Source organism: Harmonia axyridis, chromosome 3 (genome assembly GCF_914767665.1).
Source record: "Harmonia axyridis chromosome 3, icHarAxyr1.1, whole genome shotgun sequence".
Lineage (NCBI taxonomy): Eukaryota > Metazoa > Arthropoda > Insecta > Coleoptera > Coccinellidae > Harmonia > Harmonia axyridis.
In genome coordinates this window covers 21,922,997-21,946,112 of record NC_059503.1, presented here as the reverse complement: position 1 = coordinate 21,946,112, position 23,116 = coordinate 21,922,997, and the positions used below count along the sequence as shown (strand labels likewise).

Genomic DNA, 23,116 nt, shown 5'->3' with positions numbered 1-23,116 from the left:
TAAGTGATTTTCAAGTTTCTCAGTTGAAAATGAGCGATGATCATAAGAATGCTTTGCACGAAGTATTTATTCAATTCTTGTACTCACATAATAAGTTTCAGCCATTTCTTGTTCAGATAGTGATCTTGTCAACATAAGATCCGCTTTCCAATGAGAAGATGATCGTTTTACTGTGAAAAAGTCTTCTCCTGAAAATTGGAAGTATTAATTGGAACTATCTATTCAATAACAAAAATAGTGATGGGATTTTGTATCTCATCTAATATTTTTTCTGTTGCAGTTTTTTTGTTGTTTCTCATAAAAAAATCAGGTCGGACAGAACGCTAAGTTCCGCCTGATAGTTTTATAACAAAATGAAATGAAATATTATAGAAAAAAAATATAATTTATATTATACAGGGTGGCCACTTTTTCAATGGGATTGTATTGGTAACTTTTAAACCATAAGAGTTAGAAGGTCGGTCAAATGGACAAAAAGTTGCATGCATAGAAGCATTATCAAGCAGTTCAAACAAATCGAGATTATCAGGGCCGGTTATTGAGATATCATAAAAAAAGTAAATTCTGTCATTTTGATTTTTCTTCTTTTCCCACTTAATTTCGAATATTATCAAAAAATGTTACAGGAATTTTTTTTTCGACAATAAATTGTTCTCAATTTGACGTAATCAGTCAAATCGTATCCAACGTTTCGTGCTCTCTGGGCCACCCTCAACCTCATTTTTTCGATACGGACCTGTATATTTCATGACACTTTTCGAAATTACTTTTAACGTTGAATTCAACGATATATCATACAATGTCATACAAAGTTGATTTTCAGGTTATTTTGACCCTTATCCAATTTTCTTTGGGTCGGATCTGTAGTGAATGCAATTTATCAAAAACTGCTGTTAATAAAATAGTCAAGAGACACGAATACAATGATTTTAAATTTGAATACCAAGACTTGCAAAACTTATATCGTAATGATATCAAAATAAAATTCGATTCTGGAACAAATGACAAATCCAACAATAGTGATTTCTCGCGAGAAGATTGAGAATGTATTATAATAATAATAATAATAATTTATTTATTGAAAGGTATTCAAGAAAACGAAATAAGCAAATGTATAAGAAGTATGGGTTCCAGAACCACTGAGTGCATTTTACAAAATGGTGGACATTTCGAACACTTACTTCATTCATATTCATTTACTTTCGAATAATCATTCGATTTTTCTTTCATTGAATGATAATTCGTTTAATTATTATGAATTGAAATATGTAAATAATTATTACTTGTTTCTCGATTTGATTCTGATATGTTCCATTTAGTTCAAGATGAGTAAGTTGTTTTTCTCATCGAAATGTATATGCTTGTTGTTAATTAAACTAAAGGTACCGGAATGTAATACAGATCCGACCCAAAGAAATTTGGATAAGGGTCAAAATCACCTGAAAATCAAGTTTGAATGACATTGTATGATATATCGTTGAATTCAGCGTTAAAAGTTATTTCGAAAAGTGTCATAAAATATACAGGTCCGTATTGAAAAAAATGAGGTTAAGGGTGGCCCAGAGAGCACGAAACAATGGATACGGAATCTGATTACGTCAAATTGAAAACAATTTACTGTCGAATAAAAAATTCCTGTAACATTTTTTGATAATATTTGAAACAAAGTGGGAAAAAAAGAAAAATCAAAATGACAGAATTTACTTTTCTTATGATATCTCAATAACCGGCCCTGATAATCTCGATTTGTTCGAACTGCTTGATAATGCTTCTATGCATGCAACTTTTTCTCCATTTGACCGACCTTCTAACTCTTATGGTTTAAAAGTTACCAATACAATCCCATTGAAAAAATGGCCACCCTGTATATGTAATTTGAAAGAATGTGAAAATTTTTCTATGAATTGAAATAAAATATATCATTGGGGTATTTTACCATCTACGTTTTTTAACTCGAATGTCACAATCCACTTATGATCTTGTTGATCATTGACATCTATGTGTTTCAGCGGTTCTCCACTGATAAGTGTGATGATACTGTTTGGAACTATGTTATCCTGAAATGTTAATAAGTCATCATATTTTCTATAACTGCAAGATAGATTAACATATGAAAATTTTTCGATGAAAATACAAGGTGTCTCAAAGGGAATTTTATATACAGGGTGTTTCATTGGGAAACGGAAATACTTCACAGGTGCATAGGTGGCACCAAGGCGGTTCTGGAGATATCCCATTTATTGGATCTTACTGTCTTAATAGCCGAGATACAGGGTGTTTTATGAATTTTGCCTGTTTTCTTCTGAGGCCATATCAAACGTACCTGTGAAGTATTTCCGTTTCCCAATGAAACACCGTGTATATATATATAAAAAAGCGACTAAAAAATCAGGCGTTTTTCTGAAAAGAATGTTGGTTATGGAAATGAACTATTCAGGAATTTTTTTCTTGAAAATTATGTCATCCAAATGTCTACAAGACACTTATTCAATCTGACACTAAAATTCCTGATGGCGGCTTGGAAAGTATGCTCCGTAATGGTACCCATTTCATGACGAATATTTTGTTTCTTATGGACCAGTAAAGTTGGTTTACTAAGGTAAATTTCTAATTCAAGCGAACCTCATAGGTAAAAATCTATAGGAGGCAAATCAGGATTGCGGGGGCAATGAATTAGAGAACTGGAGATAGATTTGTCTGAAAGAATTTCACGAACTCGTGGCAGAGACACATTGTATGTGTGTGGAGCTACTGCATCTTGCTGCAACTAAGTTCTTTGGTTATGACCAGAAAAGTTATGTAGTTCAGTGCATCCGGTGAATTGAATCGAAGGATCAAAGGTTTACCTACATACATTTAAGCCACAGTGATTTCTCGTTCTGTAGAGCAGTGGCAACGTCAGCTTTTAAAAACAGTGGCGGCCAAGAGGGTTCCGGATTTGTTTTTTGGGTGGCTAAAGTTATGCGAAATTATAGTTCTGCTAATCTTTTAGCCTTAGTATGTCAAATTTTAGAGGTGGCCAGCAGAATTTTAGGGGGGGCCCGGGATTAATTGCTTCTCGAGCAATTTACTGTTGGTACTATTTCACAGACCATATTTTTATGCGAAAATAATATATAAGTGACTAATGTTATTCTACTTCTTGTACTTGTACGATAAATAAGTTATTTATTCAACTACCTTATCAATGGTGATTTTTTTGTCATTATCTGTACTTGGAAAATCGAAGACGGGTTGCTTGAAATTGAACTTGTCCACAGTGAGTGTGATTATGTTGTCCTTGAAATTTTCTGCATTACCCTTGTCTTTGGTCTGAAATAACGAAAATAAGAAGGAATTATTCAATAATTTATTTTATGTTAACGAAAATAGTAATAATAATAGGTTTCTCTATTTCAGTATCGTAATGAGTTCATTACAGTTCTAAAAACAGTGCTGTAATGAACTTATTACAGCATCGTTTTCAGTTTTCAGAAATGACTTGCAACATTATTCGCAATTTCTCTTAATTCTGGTGGTGTTAAATCGACTTCGTTAGATATAATTCAAGAATTTAATGCGTAATTGTAAATTTTTCCAAAATTCGAAAGGTACGATTCAAATTCAAAATCCGTAATCTGTCACTTTTCGTAACAGATACACCAACTGCCAAGCTACAATACAAAAGTCACTTTGAGATATTATCTGAATTTTTCATTGAATTTCGACAATATTTCACAAAAGTTGACTGAAATAGAGAAAATATCGTCTAATACTCGTTGCAGAAGGCAATTCCAACACTCATGCGTTCGCGTTTCGCCATCATTTTGGAATAGGAACCCATTCTGTAGCTTGTTTTAAATTATACTATTATTTTTGACTGAATTCAATCTCCAACAGAAGAATATAAACAAGTTTCCGAAAAAAAAAAGGACAACAGATTGATTTGCGATTTCAGATGAACTGAGGATTAGCTTTATATACTAACTGCCAAGAAACACCCAGAAGGAGCTGTCTAAATTTTGAATTTTTTTCGGTAAAACTTAGATAGCATAGCAAGGAGAAAATTATTGAAATTTGGGGAAAAAACGAAGGGTTCACAATTTTTTTTAAATTTGTTAATAATGCGATTATCTTTTCACTCCTCAACACGTCTCGGCATTGATGCAATAAGTAGTCTATTTCTTCTTGAGGGATATTATCCCAAGCTACCTGTACTTCATGTCTCAGAGCCGCCAAAGTCTGTGGGGGCTGGGGTAAATTTCCAAGTCTCTACCCGTTATGTCCCATACATGCTCTATGGGCGAAAGATCGGGGGATCTGGGCGGCCATGCCAAAAGATTCACATGACTCGCTTCGAAAAAGTTTAAACTAACTCTGGCAACATGAGGTCGAGCATTACCTTGCTGAAATATTGGATTCTCGAGCCGGCTAAGGTAAGGGAGAACATATGGCTCTATTATTTCTTGAAGGTAACGCAGCGTTGTCATGTTACCTCGAATAAAGACTCGAATAAAGAATAAACGTGACCTACTTCCAAGTGCAATAGCACCCCATACCATAACGCCTATTGTCCGGTGTACAAGACGCTCAACATAAAACTGAGGTTCACGTATTTCTCCCCGACGTCGTCTAACCCTTCTTTGGCCATCATGTGTACCCAAGGAGAATCGAGATTCGTCAGAAAAGACGACCTGATGCCATTCCGTTCTCTGCACCAATGTAATCGTTGCTGGCGATGCTCAACCGTCAGAGGCAACACAAGATGGGATCGATAATGCTGCAGTCCAAAAGACCTTATCCGAAGGTAAACCGTTCGGTCAGTTACAAAATGGTCTTGTTCTCCTAACCACTCATCAGTTAAAGATCGAGTTGTCACAAATCGGTCTCTAATGGCCATAAGTCTTAGAGGTCAATCTTGAACTTCATTGGCGCCCCTTCGATGTCCGGTGCCTACTCTTCTTCGATTTTGAGCATTATCAAAAAACCATGCTTGACAACATCTCAGAACAGTATTTGCATTTCTGTTCGTACGGTTAGCGATTGGTCGAAATGACAACACCGCCTCCTGTAGACCAATAATTCTATCTCTTTCAAATTCACTTAGCTGGCGATAAATTCCGTGTACACGTGCTCTTGGCCTTTCAAAAACAACTAAACATCCAATTTGGATTTTCTCGAACAGCTGGTTTGATGTAAAATTTAAAAATTTTGCAAGAAACGACTACAATATTTAAGTAACAAAAATTGTTTACATGAAAAAACCTTCACGATTTCTTTCTCCAAACTTCAATCATATACTCCTCGCTATGCTATCTATGTTTAACCAAAAAAAATTCGAATTTAAACAGCTCCTTCTGGATGTTGCAGTTTCTTTGTCAGTTAGTATATAAGCTATAAGGGAAATATCTTGTGCATGATCATTGCGGAAATATTCGACGTCTCCGCTTATTTCTTGATGTTCATAGTCAGGCTCGAGTGACTTTCGAGCGGAAATACTCGCATCGATAGATGTGTGAAAATTAATTTAAAAAGAAATGTTACATTGCAATATACAGGGTGGCCACTTTTTCAATGGGATTGTATTGGTAACTTTCAAACCATAAGACTTAGAAGGTCGGTCAAATGGAGAAAAATTTGCATGCATAGAAGCATTATCAAGCCGTTCAAACAAATCGAGATTATCAGGGCCGGTTATTGAGATATCATAAGAAAAGTGAATTCTGTCATTTTGATTTTTCTTTTTTTCCCACTTTATTTCAAATATTATCAAAAAATGTCACAGGAATTTTTTATTCGACAGTAAATTGTTCTCAATTTGACTTAATCAAATTTCGTATCCAACGTTTCGTGCTCTCTGGGCCACCCTCAACCTCATTTTTTTCAATACGGACCCGTATATTTTATGACACTTTTCAAAATAACTTTTGACGCTGAATTCAACGATATATCATACAATGTCATTCAAAGTTGGTTTTCAGGTGATTTTGACCCTTATCCTATTTTCATTGGGTCGGATCTGTAGTGAATGCAAATTATCAAGAACTGCTGTTAATGAAATAGTCAAGAGACGCGAATACAATGATTTTAAATTTGAATACCAAGCCTTGCAAAACTTATATCGTAATGATATCAAAATAAAGTTCGATTCTGTAATTTGTTTTAAAGGAACAAATGACAAATCCAACAATAGTGATTTCTCGCGAGAAGATTGAGAATGTATTGGAAGGTATTCAAGAAGACGAAATAAGCAAATGTATAAGGAGTATGGGTTCCAGAACCGTTAAGTGCATTTTACAAAATGGTGGACATTTCGAACACTTACTTCATTCACTTTCATTTACTTTCGAATAATCATTCGATTTTTTTTTCATTAAATGATAATTAGTTTAATTATTATGAATTGAAATATGTACCTAAATAATTATTACTTGTTTCTTGATTTGATTCTGATATGTTCCATTTAGTTCAAGATGAGTAAGTTGATTTTCTCATCGAAATGTATTGCATGTTGTTAATTAAACTAAAGATACCTAAATGTAATACAGATCCGACCCAAAGAAATTTGGATAAGGGTCAAAATCACCTGAATATCAAGTTTGAATGAGATTGTATGATAGGTATATCGTTGAATTTAGCTTTAAAAGTCATTTCGAAAAGTGTCATAAAATATGCAGGTCCGTATTGAAAATAATGAGGTTGAGGGTGGCCCAGAGAGCACGAAACGTTGGATACGAAATCTGATTACGTCAAATTGAGAACAATTTACTGTCGAATAAACAATTCCTGTAACATTTTTTGATAATATTTGAAATAAAGTGGGAAAAAAAGAAAAAATCAAAATGACAGAATTTACTTTTCTTATGATATCTCGATAACCGGCCCTGATAATCTCGATTTGTTCGAACTGCTCGATAATGCTTCTAAAAATGCAACTTTTTCTCCATTTGACCCACCTTCTAACTCTTATGGTTTAAAAGTTACCAATACAATCCCATTGAAAAAGTGGCCACCCTGTATTATGGTAGTCATGATGCTACCAAAATATTGAACTTCAAAATTGATACGATAATGCCGAAGGTCACTTGGGAATCAAAGGAAACGAATAAACCAATGCATTTGCTAGCCATTGGAACTTGAATAGTGAAAAATCCAAACAATGTGAAAAGCTCATTAAGGATATGTTGCACCTTCTGACTGGCATCCTTACAGAATACAGCCGTCTCAAGAAGCAACTTATGAGAATAGGTTCATCTGAAACTGAGGGGTGCAGATTGGGAGGAGGAAGAAACGCCTGATGCGCACTTGCTCACATAATGCCTGACCATTGCAAAAAGAAGCTTTTTTCGAGAAACTTGAAGAAATGAGAATGTAAACTCCTTGAAGCCATCCAAGCGACCTTTGACACGTGGCGTAGTGATACTCTATGAATCAATTTCTTGGGGTTCAACTTCAAAACGACTACAATATTTAAGCAACAAAATTTGTTTACATGAAAAGACCTTCAAGATTTTTTTCTTCAAATTCAATAATTTACTTCTTTTTTTACCAAAAAAAAAATAAAATTCAAATTGCAGTTTCTCTGTCAGTATATTTTTGCAAGTGTTTTCTATGTAAGAGGTCAGAATCCGAAAAATTTGAGTAAGTATTAAAATAAAACTTGTAGGTACCTATATGTCTTTTTAAGAATCAGAAGATCAGAAAGTCAAGAAACAGATGACGAAACAGTTATCATTTTTTTTGAGCATAATACTACAAGGGCTTTGAATAATTTCGAAGTGGGGATATGGTTAAATCAGGGTCCTAATCGAAATGAAATTTCATTGTTTAGGAACCCGAAGAATACCTAAAAGATTTCCTCAAAAATATATATCAATGATTCAATATTCAGAATGATGAAATTAAAATGATAGTAATTGGTAAGGGGGCTATAATAAATATTTGTTCCACCTATGTATGAAGTATGGGTATAGTTTAATCATATAAAGGACTCACCCTTATGGTTAAATTGTACACACCCCAATAGCCTTCCAAATTCTTCACTATTTTGATTGTAGCAGTTTTAGCACCAGTTTTAGCCAGATTGAAGAATTCTTCATCTAATTGATTTTTATTTTCATTATTGATGGGTACAACAGTTGTCAAATCAAATGTGACATCCGAATTTGGACCATCTTCATCAGGATCAATGGCGATGATATTACCAAGTATTTCATCCTGAAAAGATTAACTATTTTTTTTCTTATTTGATTTAAAAGAGATTTGATTAAATCTGATATGAAATTTCCATATTTTTATTATAATTTCAGATAAAAATTCTATATGAAATATGACGAAATCTTCGAATCAATACACAATGTATCATAAGTTTTTCATTTGAAGATTCTGAGTTTCTTAAGTGATTCATAAATATGTTCTCACACTCTTCCAAGAATACCTCAGACTTCAGGCTACGTATAAATTTTTTTATTTTAAACTTAAAATGTGATAGTTTATTACAAAAAGTTAATATTTTTTCAGAGTTTTCGTAGAATGAAGAGATCAATGGAAAATTTTGTATCAGATCATTAATCAAACTGAAAGTACTATGTATATAATATATATTACTCACTTTCTTCAAATTTTCCACACAATCCAGAGTTTTCTCTTCCAATACAGGTATGTTATTATCCAAATCGTTTAGAATGACCTTCAAATCTACGTGAGCAGTGTGCTGTAAAATTCCTGAAATATTCGTTGAATTTATTCTTTATTTCGAATAACTCTGAACGAAATTACTAACATGATACTCCGTCAGTAATTTTCATGTCGATTTTCTTAGTTACGCATCCTTAGAATTCATTGAATGTCATCTAAGCAAAGTTGGCAGGTTTACCTTAACAATTCTATGATATTATCATCTTCCTGCCTGAATTTGATCGAAATTGGTATTTTCGAAGGTAAATAACGATTAAGGTCATTCGAGTGATCAGAAAATTTATATTTTCTTTAACTTTCAGCAAAAATCATGAGAATTATTGCTATATGACGAAATAAAAACCATTATGGAGATCAAACAAAAAATATTCGCGATACAAAAGATTTCGTTCAATATTCACTCATCTATCACAGAATTCATTCGGAAATTGGTGGTCTCTGATTGCTTCATTTCACAATTCGGGAAATAGTCAATATTTATATTCCGAGTGCTTACCAAATACTCGAATATTTTCCCGACTGTACAAAGTTCAGGAGGAAAAATTTTCCATATTTTGGCAAGCACGAGGGATATATGAAGTACTTTTTCCCAAAAAATATTTCAATCAATTTTAATTGCGCTGAGATCAGTCTCTATGATTTGGTAGAGTCTAGACTGAACTGGGGAACTGTGCCCAACGTGAATGCCATTTGTAATAAGGAAGTAGTAGTATGTTTCCGGTATAACAGGAAATTGTAGATCTGAAATTATTTTAGGGAGGAAGATCATTGTCTCAAATCCCAACATACAAATTTTCAGCACAAAATTATGATAAGGTTTCCATAAACGTCTAATAGGTCATCGTGGTGAATCACCCTGTATAAGGACTTATTTGTTCGAAAGATTGTGGAGACCGAAGTCGTCATTCAAACTTTGACAGCTTACTTGACGACTTCATCCTATGCAATATTCAGATGTTTCCATATAGTCCATGTTTGATAAGTCTATAGGTACCGGGTTTTCCAACATAATTCGACCCTCCTTCAACTTTGTTAATGAAAGAGGTACAAAAAAAAAAAAGTTTCACGAAATCGACTATTGTTTTTTAAAATGATTTCACAAAACGAAATATATACAGAGTAGGCAACATATTGATTGCAACTTCATTTTTTCAAATGGAACATGTATATTTTCGTATATTTGACTAGCTCTTTTTTCCCTGACTTCGAATATGTAACATATGTTTGGTCTATCTCTCTTATTCTCAGTAGCACAGAGTTTCGAATTTGAAGAACCAACTCAAAATGCCCTTTTTTGAGTTATCTCGTTAGCAACGATATGACATACGTTTTTCATTATAAATTGAAATTTGATGATTTAGATGAAACTCCATATATTTCCTTTTTGTAGCATTTTTATTTTTATTGTTTTTCACATAAATAGAAATATTACAAATTTTTCCGCTTCTGTGTAGTGCATATTCGATGAATATTTTCATTCAATGACAAACGTATGTCATAAATCCTTGACAACGAGATAACTCAAAAAAGGGCATTTTGAATTATCGCAGCCTTCCACTTGAAAAACTGATTACTTAGCCAGATGGCTAATAATTTTCTTGATACATACCATTTGGGTTGTCATATGCCACAATCGGCAGAATGTAACTACCAGCTCCGTTGTCTCTATCTAGTATGGCTCCATTCCTCAATGCAACAGATACAATACCATCACTGCTTATAGCAAATCTATTTGAGGCTTCGTTCGTTAAGTTAGTTTCGAACTTAAAAACAACTCGATTGTTTGGATCTGAAACAAAACTTTTTCAAGAAATGATGCCATATCACTAACGTGAAGAAGTGGAACGCTCATTCATTTATGAGTAGGTACATGGCACCCTTGAAAACCACTTATACAGTTCTGCGGTCTCCAAGAGCTAAATATTCGCATAATTGACGAGTGCTTAAAAGCTTTGGACATCACGTAAGTGCTTTCCTAAAAACTTCAGGAAGCTTTGAATCTCGGTTGAGTTCGTTAAGGATGAATGATACCACGTGCGTTTGTCCTCATCTGTCAAATTTGTACAGAAAATGTTATAGTAATCTGTCGAATATTTATGACACAAATATAAACATAACCTCAAAAATAACTTCAATGTTGTTAGCCCTGTAACAATCGTCAAGAAAGCTATTTGCAATCGTGTCAGAAAACAGCCCAAAAAGAATAAAAGAGACCTGAAAATGGCGTCAAAATAGACTGAGACAGGCCCAGTTTGAAATGAGATTAACATCGTCGATGTTTTTGATGTTCTCATTGTCAGAAAAGTAACTTTCTATTTCTGAAAGTGACAGTGAACAGAAGTGTATTTATTTTAACATTTCATCATAAAATTTACCATCTCTATCGTCATCAGTAGACTTCAAAGTAGCTACAGTGCCTTTTGTGGATAATTCATCGATTTTTTCCTCTGTATGATCATAAATAATTTGTGGATATTCGTCGTTTGTATCATCGATTCTAATGGAGAGCTGAAATTTTTTATAATGAATTGTTGGATTCAGAGATCATAATATGTATACTGTGATAGCATAATATTTAATGGGTAACAGACAATTGTTGAATTCCGGAAAAAGTACCTTCAATTGTCTATTATCCATCTAAAATTACAATTAATTTCAGACATCAACCAACTTTCCTAATTATAATATATATAGTACCTGTGTTTTATTAACGTGTATGGTATCATTTACTGTGACAATGAATTTTATATCTTTTCTTTTCGGTTTGTCACAATCTATTTCCACACCTTTTTTGACAGTAAGTTGTCCGGTTTTCTCATCAATATCTACCCAGTCAGCAGTAGTGTCAAGTGGCCTGAAAACAAGAATTTCTCAAAATATATTCAGAAAATAATTTCTGAAAATATATTTCGTTGAAATTTTAAATTGCTGGAATGCGAGCGACATATTGTGACAGAAATTGAAATATTTACATATTCCGATTGAGCTAAAAATTACTATTCCAGAAATATAGCATACCCGATATTTTTCTAAGGTCATGTTCGATATTCCTACAGGTGGCCGGTTAGGTTGTCTGACCTAACGTCTGTCGTCCATGAACTTTTATCTCTAGGGAAGATTAAAAGATATAATATATAAGCGACCTACCCGGCCATCTATTGGGACTTCAAATATGGCTTCAGAAAATAATCAAGTATGTTATATTTTTGGAATGGTAATTTTCAGCTATATTTCTAAATCAAATGAAATATGAAGGAGAGATTGATAAGAAATTTTGGCATCGACCTAGCGACCGTTAAATAAGACCTACTGTTTTGGAAACATACACTGCGAGTAATCCAGAAAACTGGAAGGTGCAAAAAATTATTTTTAGCATTCAGGTTGGGTTTAGGATGTTTTTTGGTGCCATAATGGTCTGAAGTAATACTTTAAGTTAATTCTTACGTGATAGAGTAAAGAGGTTCATCACTGATGTCATCATCATGGCTAGAGATCACTCCGATTTTAGTTACATCTTTAGTACCATCTGTAACTGCTAAATCCTTCAATGAAGAATCTATAAAATATGGTGTGTTGTCATTCAAATCCCCAATATTGATTGTAGCAGGAACTGAAACATGTGAATGGAAAAAATCATTTTGAGTTCAGAAGCATCCTTTTCGACAGTAGTCTAAATGAGAAATTTTTATGGAAAAAAACAGATCAAAATGAGATTTTCAATTATTCAATAAAATTTCTGTAGGTAGAGTATATTAATTGAGATGGTTATTCTCAAAAATTAGATATTTTGCACAGGTACCTTGTTTAGTCTGAATGTCGGCTTTCATTTACATTTATACCTACAGTTGAAATAAAATATTATTGAAGTTAACGTGAAATCCCAAATTCGAATACTATTTATTATTTGTGCATAAACCAACAATTCATAGAAGAATCAAAAATTAAATTGTGTTGACTATACAGGGTGGCCAATTTTTCAATGGGATTGTATTGGTAACTTTTAAACCATAAGAGTTAGAAGGTCGGTCAAATAGAGAAAAAGTTGCATGCATAGAAGCATTATCAAGCAGTTCAAACAATTCGAGATTATCAGGGCCGGTTATTGAGATATCATAAGAAAAGTGAATTCTGTCATTTTGATTTTTCTTTTTTTCCCACTTTATTTCAAATATTATCAAATAATGTTACAGGACTTTTTTATTCGATAGTAAATTGTTCTCAATTTGACGTAATCAGATTTCGTAACCAACGTTTCATGCTCTCTGGGCCACCCTCAACCTTATTTTTTTCAATACGAACCTGTATATTTTATGACACTTTTCGAAATAACTTTCAACGCTGAATTCAACGATATAGCATATAATGTCATTCAAAGTTGATTTTCAGGTGATTTTGACCCTTATCCAAATTTTTTTGGGTCGGATCTGTATTACATTTAGGTATCTTTAGTTTAATTAACAACATGCAATACATTTCGATGAGAAAATCATCTTACTCATCTTGAACTAAATGGAACATATCAGAATCAAATCAAGAAACAAGTAATAATTATTTACATATTTCAATTCATAATAATTAAACGAATTATCATTCAATGAAAGAAAAATCGAATGATTATTCGAAAGTAAATGAATATGAATGAAGTAAGTGTTCAAAATGTCCAACATTTTGTTAAATGCACTTAACGGTTCCGGAACCCATACTTCTTATACATTTGCTTATTTTGTCTTCTTGAATACCTTCCAATACATTCTTTATCTCGCGAGAAATCACTATTGTTGGATTTGTCATTTGTTCCGTTAATACAAATTACAGAATCGAACTTTATTTTGATATCATTATGATATAAGTTTTGCAAGGCTTGGTATTCAAATTTAAAATCATTGTATTCGCGTCTCTTGACTATTTTATTAACAGCAGTTTTTGATAAATTGCATTCACTACAGATCCGACCCAAAGAAAATTGGGTAAGGGTCAAAATCATCTGAAAATCAACTTTGAATGACATTGTATGATATATCGTTGAATTCAGCGTTGAAAGTTATTACGAAAAGTGTCATAAAATATACAGGTCCGTATTGGAAAAAATGAGGTTGAGGGTGGCCCAGAGAGCACGAAACGTTGGATACGAAATCTGATTACGTCAAATTGAGAACAATTTACTGTCGAATAAAAAATTCCTGTAACATTTTTTGATAATATTTGAAATAAAGTGGGAAAAAAAGAAAAATCAAAATGACAGAATTCACTTTTCTTATGATATCTCAATAACCGGCCCTGATAATCTCGATTTGTTTGAACTGCTTGATAATGCTTCTATGCATGCAACTTTTTCTCCATTTGACCGACCTTCTAACTCTTATGGTTTAAAAGTTACCAATAAAATCCCATTGAAAAAGTGGCCATCCTGTATATCGTGGGGAGAAATAAACTACCTAATGATCTAAAGAATTATAAATGCAAAACCTATTAAATGAGAGAGCTAAATTGAGAAATTAAATAAAAACCCAACTAAAATATGCCTGATCTGAAAAAAATTTAAATTATCCTTTTAAAATGCATCCCGGTATCAAAGAGTGCTTGGCGTGACGACATATAACTGCATTTTTTCAGCCTTTGTTGTGGTGCTGTTCAGGGATATAAACAACTTCACATTACCTGTTGTCGAATCATCCCCTAATTTGGTATTTTCATCGATGGCCTTGAGATTGAGTACTATTGCATCAAATTTCTCGAAATCTGGACATTCCTGTGTTTCTGTCTTTTTAATAGTAATGATTCCATTTAGTGTTTGTTTATTTGTTGATGTAGATTGCACAGAAAAACACCTAAAACGAAAAAGTATGTAATGAAAACGTCGGATTCGAAATATTCCACTGAAATATTAATTCAAAATGAAGATCCTAAATAAAAACTTTATTGCCTTCCTGATTATTATTATCTTATTTACTGTCAAATTTCTATTGTACATGGTGGGCAAATTTCGATGTTTTAGCACTACAACTTTTAAACCAGATGAGATAGACAAAATCTGATACCCCATTCTCGATCTCTTTTTCTGGGAAACTAACAAGGGTAGTATTCATTTTTCGCCACCTTTTTTTGTTTTCGAGTTATAAGCGAAAATTGGAAAAATGGCGATATCGAAAAACTTTTATATCTTCGCTAATACTGATTATGGAGCTCTGAAATTGAAACATTATACAGGCACTTTTTTACGTACAATCCAGTGGCGTATTCGTATTTTCAAAAGGGTTTTTAATTACGAAGCTATGACCCAAAGTTATGTTTTTTTAAATGGGAACACTAGAGTTTTGTGTCATTTTCTAATTCCTGATTTCAAAAATATATAATATCGTATGATTCGGATTAATATAAATAATAAAAAATGGCCTAAAACCTCTTTTCACCTAAGATTCTCAATATTTCTATGGTTTCAACTGTTGATGAACACAGAAAAATTGCACTGTCCTTCCTTCAATCTGATTATTTCTATGCTTTTCACATATTTCTACAAAATTCGAATCTAGATATGTTTTATAAATTTTTCATCTAAAAATTGATTTGGAAATAACGGAGTAACCACAAGATCGAATTTTTCAATCGAAAGAGTTGTATTGAGATGCATGTATCAGGAGATTATTTACATAGGTCTCCAGAATCAATACGCACAAGTACCAATCCATTTTAAACATCATATGAAACAATGCATATATGATTGAACTCAACAATTTTAATTACGAACAAGACAAACAAGAAATGATATTTAACCTGATAATGACAACAATTGCACAATGCACAATCGACACCTCTTCTCGATGTTTCAATAGATGAATATTTGAAACTGTGTTCAAGCTACCTAGGAAACTTTTTCCAAGTTCGTTTATCTTTTCGAAACTATTTGTATAAAATAAATATAGATTCGAATTTTGTAGAAATAAGTGAAAAGCATAGAAATAATCAGATTGACGGAAGGACACTGCTCTTGAAAGCTCTATTTTTCTGTGCTCATCAACAGTTGAAACCATAGAAATATTGAGACTCTTAAGTAAAAAAAAGTTTTTGACCATTTTCTGTTATTTATTTTAATACGAATTATACGATGTTATATATTTTTGAAATCAGGAAAAATTAAGCTTTCAGAAAATGGCACAAAAATCTAGTGTTCCCATTTGAAAAAACATAACTTTGGGTCATAGCTTCGTAATTAAAGACCCTTTTGAAAATACGAGCACGCCACTGGATTTTACTTGAAAAAGTGCCTGTATAATGTTTTAATTTCAGAGCTCTAGCATCAGTATTGGCGGAGATATAAATGTTTTTCGATATCGCCATTTTTCCAATTTTCGCTTATAACTCGAAAACAAAAGAAGGTGGCCAAAAATGAATACTACTCTTGTTAGTTTCTCAAAAAAAGAGACCGAGAATGGAGTATCAGATTTAGTCTATCTCATCTGGTTTAAAAGTTGTAGTGCTAAAACATCGAAATTTGCCCACCCTGTACAGGGTATTCACGTAAGTAGCTCACTGGATTTGTGACCTACAAACAAACCAAGAATTACCTGAGAAAGCTGATAAAGACTGAGAAGAACAACATCTGGGACAAAAAATGTCCAGATATCAATACCTACATCGGTGGAAGAAAGTGCTCTGAGATATGGGGTTTCTTGAAATCTTTGAAGAATCCGGGTAGATCTGGCGCACATGTGGAGATTATCCGTCCAACAGTATGGAAAGAACACTATAAGAAATTGTTACAGGAAACCAGAACACAATATATCGATAATTCCGACAGTCATGGTGTGAATATAGAGGAGGGAGAGGAAGTAAAAGTTGAAATCAACACTATAGAGAAGGCAGTAAAAAGCCTTAAAAGCAACAAATCCAGTGGACCAGAGGGCGTCTACGAGGAAATGCTGAAGAATAGAACAAAAAAGCTTTTCGAGGGACTAACATATGTCTTCAATCACTTCCTTAATGGGGGTCCTGTGCCAGAATAGTGGAAAATAGCCTTTATTTCATCCATCTATAAAAAAGGAAATAAAAAAGACTGCAATAACTACCGTGGCATTTCCGTAACTGGTACATTAAGCCGATTGTACGGAAGGATCTTACGTGATTTGATAGAGTAGGATTTCAAAGAAAGAGAGGAGGAAGAGCAGAGTGGATTTCGTGCGGGAAGATCATGCACTGATAATGTATTCTGTCTAAAACAGGTTATTGAGAAAAGGGCAGCTAGAAACATGGAAACACATATAACGTTTGTGGACCTTCAAAAACCATATGATACCATTCCAATTTCAAAACTGTGGGAAGTACTTGAGCAGTCTAATATAAATCACACATTCATACAAGCATTGAAATAACTCTATAAAGACTCAAAATCTAAAATTAAATTGGGCAGATATGTTACCAAGGCGTTTCCAGTGACGAAGGGCTTAAGGCAGGGATGTTGCATTTCATCAACCCTCTTCAAAATATACATATCCAAAGCTTTGAATAGATGGAAGAGAAAGGTTCAAAGGATGGGCATAGAGCTCAAGAATGGATACGTTTACACACTCCAATTTTCCGATGACCAGGTCGTTTTAGCTAACGATAGAGAAGCATGGAGTACATGATGCGAAAACTAGTGGAAGAATACAGTTATTGGGGACTGTCAGTCAACATCAATAAAACCCAGTATCTGTGTGTGGGAGGCGTTGGTGCAAGCTTGGATCTTGAGGATGGACAGAAGATATCCCACTGTCAGGAATACGTATATTTGGGTGTAACGTTCGACGAGACCGGAACGGATACGAAAGAGATCGATAAACGTATTGTTCAGGCAAAGAAGATCATTGGTTGCCTGAATGGGATATTTTGAAGTAAGGAAATAGAAAAAAAACAGAAATTTAGAATATATGACACAATGGTAAAGAGCAACTCATTATACGGGGCAGAAACATGGCGAATCACGAAAAGATATAGAGAGAGAGAGTAGAAGTGGTCGAAATGGATGCGATGAGGAGGTCTTTATGTATTTCAAGGAAAGATCATATAAGAAATGATGTTATAAAACAGCGGATGGGTATTGAAGGCAGCATAACAGATGAAATAGAATCAAAACAACTTATATGGTATATATAATATATATACGGACATATACAACGCATGCCTGAAACAAGATTGCCTAGACAAATTCTAGAATGGCAAGCTGCTGCAAGAAGGAAAAGGGACGTCCCAAACAAGAACTTTCGGTTTTCTAGAAAACGAAGAACTTTTTTTGCAAAATATACTTCATAATATTTTCCCATATTTTCTGAACGCTCAATCGATTCTGAATCCGAATATGTAGGTAAAAATAGAGGTAGTTTTTATTTATTTCAAATAATTCCACTCGAAATCAATTTGAGAAAATTCAGATTCAATATTCGGAAAATATATCCATGTTGTCTTTTTTTCATTCTCAGCGAATGATTATCCAGATTGTTTGCTATAGGATTGTTCAACCGACGTTTGAAAAACTTCAAAAATATCGGAGGAGGTTTATTTTTTATTGCATTCACTCGTCCAACATTGGAATTCTCAATAACTTCAAATATCAATTTCAACAAACAACATTCAAAATGGGTATGGAAGTACTCACTGGTATATATGTTCATCAAACTTTTTCATATTACCATTTTTGGTAACGTAAGAATGTTGCCAATCAATTTCTAGTTTCAGTTTTGGATCTGTGTCAGGGTCAGTGACATTAATGGAAATACCTTCCACAATAGTTCCGTCTGCAGAATTTTCTGGAATTTGTACCATTCTATCGTCCTGAAATAAAATTTAATCGTTAATATTTTTCAAAATTAATATCTTCAATCCACGACTGAAAACCAATATATCTCATATTCAACTATATCTAAAGTGAAAAAGAGTGCGTCAAGGCTAGCTTCCACCTTTCAGATGGTTCTAAAAAGTGTAGGACATTCAAAAAATTTCATGGTTCAAGAAGGTGATTTAATGTAATTTTTTAAGCTATTTTGAAAATTATACCATCAAAATTATATTAGTATCGGTTAGGATCAGGGAAAACTAAACATTTTTATAATATATTTTTCTTATGAGACAACTTTCTAAGGAGTGGCTAGGGTTACTTTGGAAATTTCTTCCTCTATTGCAATATTTAGATCATCAGGGTCGGATGGACGATGTTTGATAACTGCTCTGAGTTAACCCCAAGGATAAAAATCACAGTGGTTCAAATTCAGAGAGCAGAGAGGCTCTGTAGATGTTCATACAATAAGAAGCTCTGGAGTATTAAATAATTTGAAACACTGCAGCTATTCATAAGTTTTCTTGAAGAAGTGAAAAGAACCTTCTTATTAATTACATAATCATGCTGATACCAACACTCTACATAGCAACTGGCAATGTCTGTAGAAATTGTTCTACTAAATTTAAAAAACTCAAGTGATGGTTTCACATAACAATTGTCAAAAAAGTTATTTGAGAATTCTGGCTCCACCCTACTACTCTACTATCTATTATCATTTGTCATGTCGATATAAAAATGTTCTTTCATAAGCATTCCATCTGAAGAGTTCTGTCAGAGCATTTTAATAGGTATCAGAATTGTTCTCTCAGTTGATAGTTGTTATGTGAAACCATCACATGGGTTTTTTAAATTATGTAGAACAATTTAGACAGAAATTGTCAGTAGTACGATATGTAGGGTATTGGTATCAGCATGATTATTTAATTAATAGAACTTTACTACAAACCAAATTTCGTGAAGTTATCTCCAGAAACAAAAGAGTTATACAGAAATAAAGCAAATCTAGATTTTAGTTTTTTCGAAATATCTCGAGAACTATTGGAGATATTTTTGATCTGTTAACACCAACACACTAATCCCTAAATAACGCAACTTTTTTGTAATTCAAACTACCCTGTGTTTCTAACGGTTTTCGATATCCCTGCAGTGCCCCTCTAAATAGTTCTAACCCTGTATATAGGTATTCAAAAACCTCTTCAATAAAGTTCCTAAAATTCGAAAAGCAGAAACATGATCCCGTGCAGAACGAGATGGATACTCCCCAAACATTCTAGGGATGCTAGTTCTGGCGGTGTAAGAAGGGTTCTTCTTTCTACTCAATGTAGAACCTGTTATTTCGAGTTCACGCAACCAAGATAATATTTTTTTCTGGTCAGGAATACTCGGAAGCCATCCGTTCAACAAACCTATTCAATAAAAGCCACGGTACAATAAGGACTATCCAGGAACCAGGATAATAAGAAACTACTTGAAAGGTACAAGTGTTCACGTCAAAATAGATAACGCAGTATCGACTACTACGTAAGTTAAAGCAGGAGTGCCTTAAGGTTCAGTGCTAGGGTCTCTAATCAACAAAATATATACCTACATATTATGATATCCAAAAAAACCAAGGACCTGCTAGCTCTATATGGGGACGATATGGAAATAGCAGTCACACATCAAGAAAAACAAACGTTATATTCAGACAGCTGTAAAAAGCACTAAATTACCACAACGAATGGTTGACTGAATGAAAGATTAAAATAAATAGTAGAAAGAATCAGGCTATTCTCCTACAAAAAAAAGATTGGAATAAACATAACTCTAAGGAGAGATGATGAAAAAATAAAATTGGATATAGGTATATATCTACGTGTTATACTAGATACATGGAGAAGCCTCATAATATTCACTATATAAAACACTCACGAGTAAGCAGTCTTCACCGAATTATAGTAAAAAAATCCAAGGGAACCAAAGTAAGAAACTGAAAATAACGAATGGATCGGCAGCAAGGTGATATGCAGTCATAAGCCATATCAAAAAGATACAAAAAACTGAAAATAAACTGACAAGAGCTGCAATGTAACTGGTTTATAAGAAATGAACAAATCAACAAAAATTAAAAGTAGTAAATTGTCACAGATTTCCTGAAGAGAAAAACTGAAAAGGATAATAAGGCAAGTCAATACCCAAATGAAAACCTGACGAGACAAGTTGAATATTACCTAGTAAAAGATGTCAAGGCAGAGGCTAAATGCCTGGCAACAGAAATTCTTCTTCTTCCAGTACTTTCAGAACAGAAATTGAGTTAATTCAATTTCAATTACCAGGAATGGGTAACTCGCGACATAGGGCAACGCCAAAACCACACGATAGAGATCGTAGGACGTAGAATAAACAAAAAAGGTCAGAAAGTGAAGACACAAATAGATGCTTGGAAACTAGGAATAGCAGTTTAGTTAGCTGTATATTCTCAAATCAGAAACATGCAACTAAATAGGCATAGAAAATAGGAAAAATGGAATATTCGATATTCTTAAATTTCAAGTTGTCAGACATTTCTAATAGGCACTCGAACATGGCACACTCTTTCACCAATTATTTATATATATTTTTTTAAAGGAGAATACTCGATATTCACAATCATTTAACATTTTACTCAAATAATACTTTAAATTTCTTACATTAGTCATGTACACTCTTAGGACTGGAGGTTCATCGTCTACATCTTGTACATTAATCGTGAGGGTTTTACTAGTGATGTGATGAACTTTGTCTGAGGCTTGAATTGTTATTATAACTTCCTGCTGTTGTTCGTAATCGAACGCATTATCAATTTTGGTTGTTATCTTTCCATCTTTACTTATTTCTAATTTTTGTTGCCAGACACTCTTTATCTCATACCTTAAAGACGAAGTAAAGTTTTGTTGAATTTTTTCTTGATCATATTTCATAAGATACAAATAGTTGTTCGATGAATCAGTGTCCATTTGAAGGGGTAGCGTTTCCAGCGTCTTCCAATTTTTGTTATTTCTCCAAACTGATTTGATTCCTCCCTTGAGAAATCCAAACTGATTCGATTCCTCCCTTGAGAAATCCAATTAGTTTGGAGAAATAATGCAAATTCAAAACTTTTTTATAGTGGCACTCATTTCGGAAAAAAAAATGCAGATGTTCTTATGACATATCAATGTTAAATCTATATCTGTTTATTCTGTATCTATATATGTAACCCTCACCCGTTTGAAAGATCAATTGAAAATCGATGTTTACATATGATGTGATTAATAAATATAATCATTCATTACCATGTTTCAGTTTAATCAAATACCTTTAAAATGTTTTTATTTACAATATCCATAGAAAATTAATTTACACTGAATATGGAATGTTTATTCATTATTATTGTTATTGATTCAATGAGATTGCATGGAACTCAAATGAATTCTATGGAAATATTCGCTTTCTATGAATATTCACTCGCCTTTCAGGCTCGTGCCACACTCGTGAGAAAATTGAATTTTCCTACTTGCTGCACAATATACTATTCTCTAATTTTGTGGTGAATCTGTTCATTCTTCGACATCTTTCAGAACAAAATCGTGCGAGAATATATTCAAACTCTTTTATCTCGGATTCACCTATTTGTCAAATTTGTGACACAGAGAACTGTTCTGTCAACCCAAATTATTCAATGCGAAAATCACTAAAAAATATTTATGGAAATATTCCATTAATTTCTATAAAACTTCAGTGAATTAGAATAAATAATGTATATGTATATTAAGTATAATTAATATTTGAGAAAAAAAAAATCTGTATTCATTCAACTTACGAAACCACATCCCCTGCGTCTGCATCTACAGCATTTGCATTGAAAATCATTTGACCAGCCTTAATATCTTCAGGAATATCCACAGAATTATCTTCATTCACAAAAACCGGGTATTCATCGTTTACATCTCTCAGATTTATAATTAGTTCATGAGAATCTTTATGTGTGTTGTCTGCTTCTTCTATTGCTAAAATCTTAAAAAACCCTATGGGATCATTAAAGGATATGAATTGATAATTCGACAGTTAAATTGTATTTCCTTGAAGTTAGTCTGACCAATTGTTCTTGAGATTATAAGTTACAATTTTCATTTCTCAGAAGTTAAAGAAAATATAAAAATTCACGCAATCCTAAGATGAGAAAAATCAAAAAGCGATAATTGAATTCAGTGATTATTACATACATTGAATTTAATTGTTTTCCAATCTTTATTTTCATAGTCGAGCAGAGAAGAATTTTTAACGATCATAGAAAATGTAGCACTTTGATAGCCAGAAGTGGGTATTAATTCAAAAGCCTTGGAATAATCGATCGAACTCCCTGTAGTATCTATCGATATAGAAAAAGTTCCGAAGGTACTCTGAAAAAAAAAATTTTAATGAGAAAAATTTAACTCAAAATTCTTGGTCATCGATTGGTAAATGTTTCTGAAAGGTCTCGCCTCTCGCTGAGTTATCGAATTTTCGATTTTTTTTTAATTTTGACTGGTGGAAGAATATCAGTGCCTTCTGCACCTGTATTATGAATAACTATTCGGAAATATTTTCAATAGACGTTGTCCAACTTCTTTCTAATGAATAAAGCATATGTTA

General features: G+C 33.1%; 1 protein-coding gene across 1 annotated transcript in view; it reads right to left on the bottom strand.

Moving 5' to 3' along the window:
- LOC123674823 (cadherin-87A-like) overlaps window positions 1-23,116 on the bottom strand; it is a 49,931-nt gene that overhangs the window by 14,174 nt on the left and 12,641 nt on the right. Inside the window, exons 8-21 of the mRNA XM_045609915.1 lie at window positions 22,708-22,884; window positions 22,305-22,498; window positions 21,154-21,373; window positions 18,305-18,480; window positions 14,335-14,504; window positions 12,121-12,286; window positions 11,374-11,530; window positions 11,052-11,184; window positions 10,286-10,465; window positions 8,591-8,703; window positions 7,975-8,196; window positions 3,181-3,312; window positions 1,937-2,057; window positions 88-188 (exon numbers count right to left, since the gene is read on the bottom strand). Of these exons, the coding sequence (XP_045465871.1) occupies window positions 88-188; window positions 1,937-2,057; window positions 3,181-3,312; window positions 7,975-8,196; window positions 8,591-8,703; window positions 10,286-10,465; window positions 11,052-11,184; window positions 11,374-11,530; window positions 12,121-12,286; window positions 14,335-14,504; window positions 18,305-18,480; window positions 21,154-21,373; window positions 22,305-22,498; window positions 22,708-22,884 (2,262 nt within the window). The remainder of the gene's footprint in view (window positions 1-87; window positions 189-1,936; window positions 2,058-3,180; window positions 3,313-7,974; window positions 8,197-8,590; window positions 8,704-10,285; window positions 10,466-11,051; window positions 11,185-11,373; window positions 11,531-12,120; window positions 12,287-14,334; window positions 14,505-18,304; window positions 18,481-21,153; window positions 21,374-22,304; window positions 22,499-22,707; window positions 22,885-23,116) is intronic.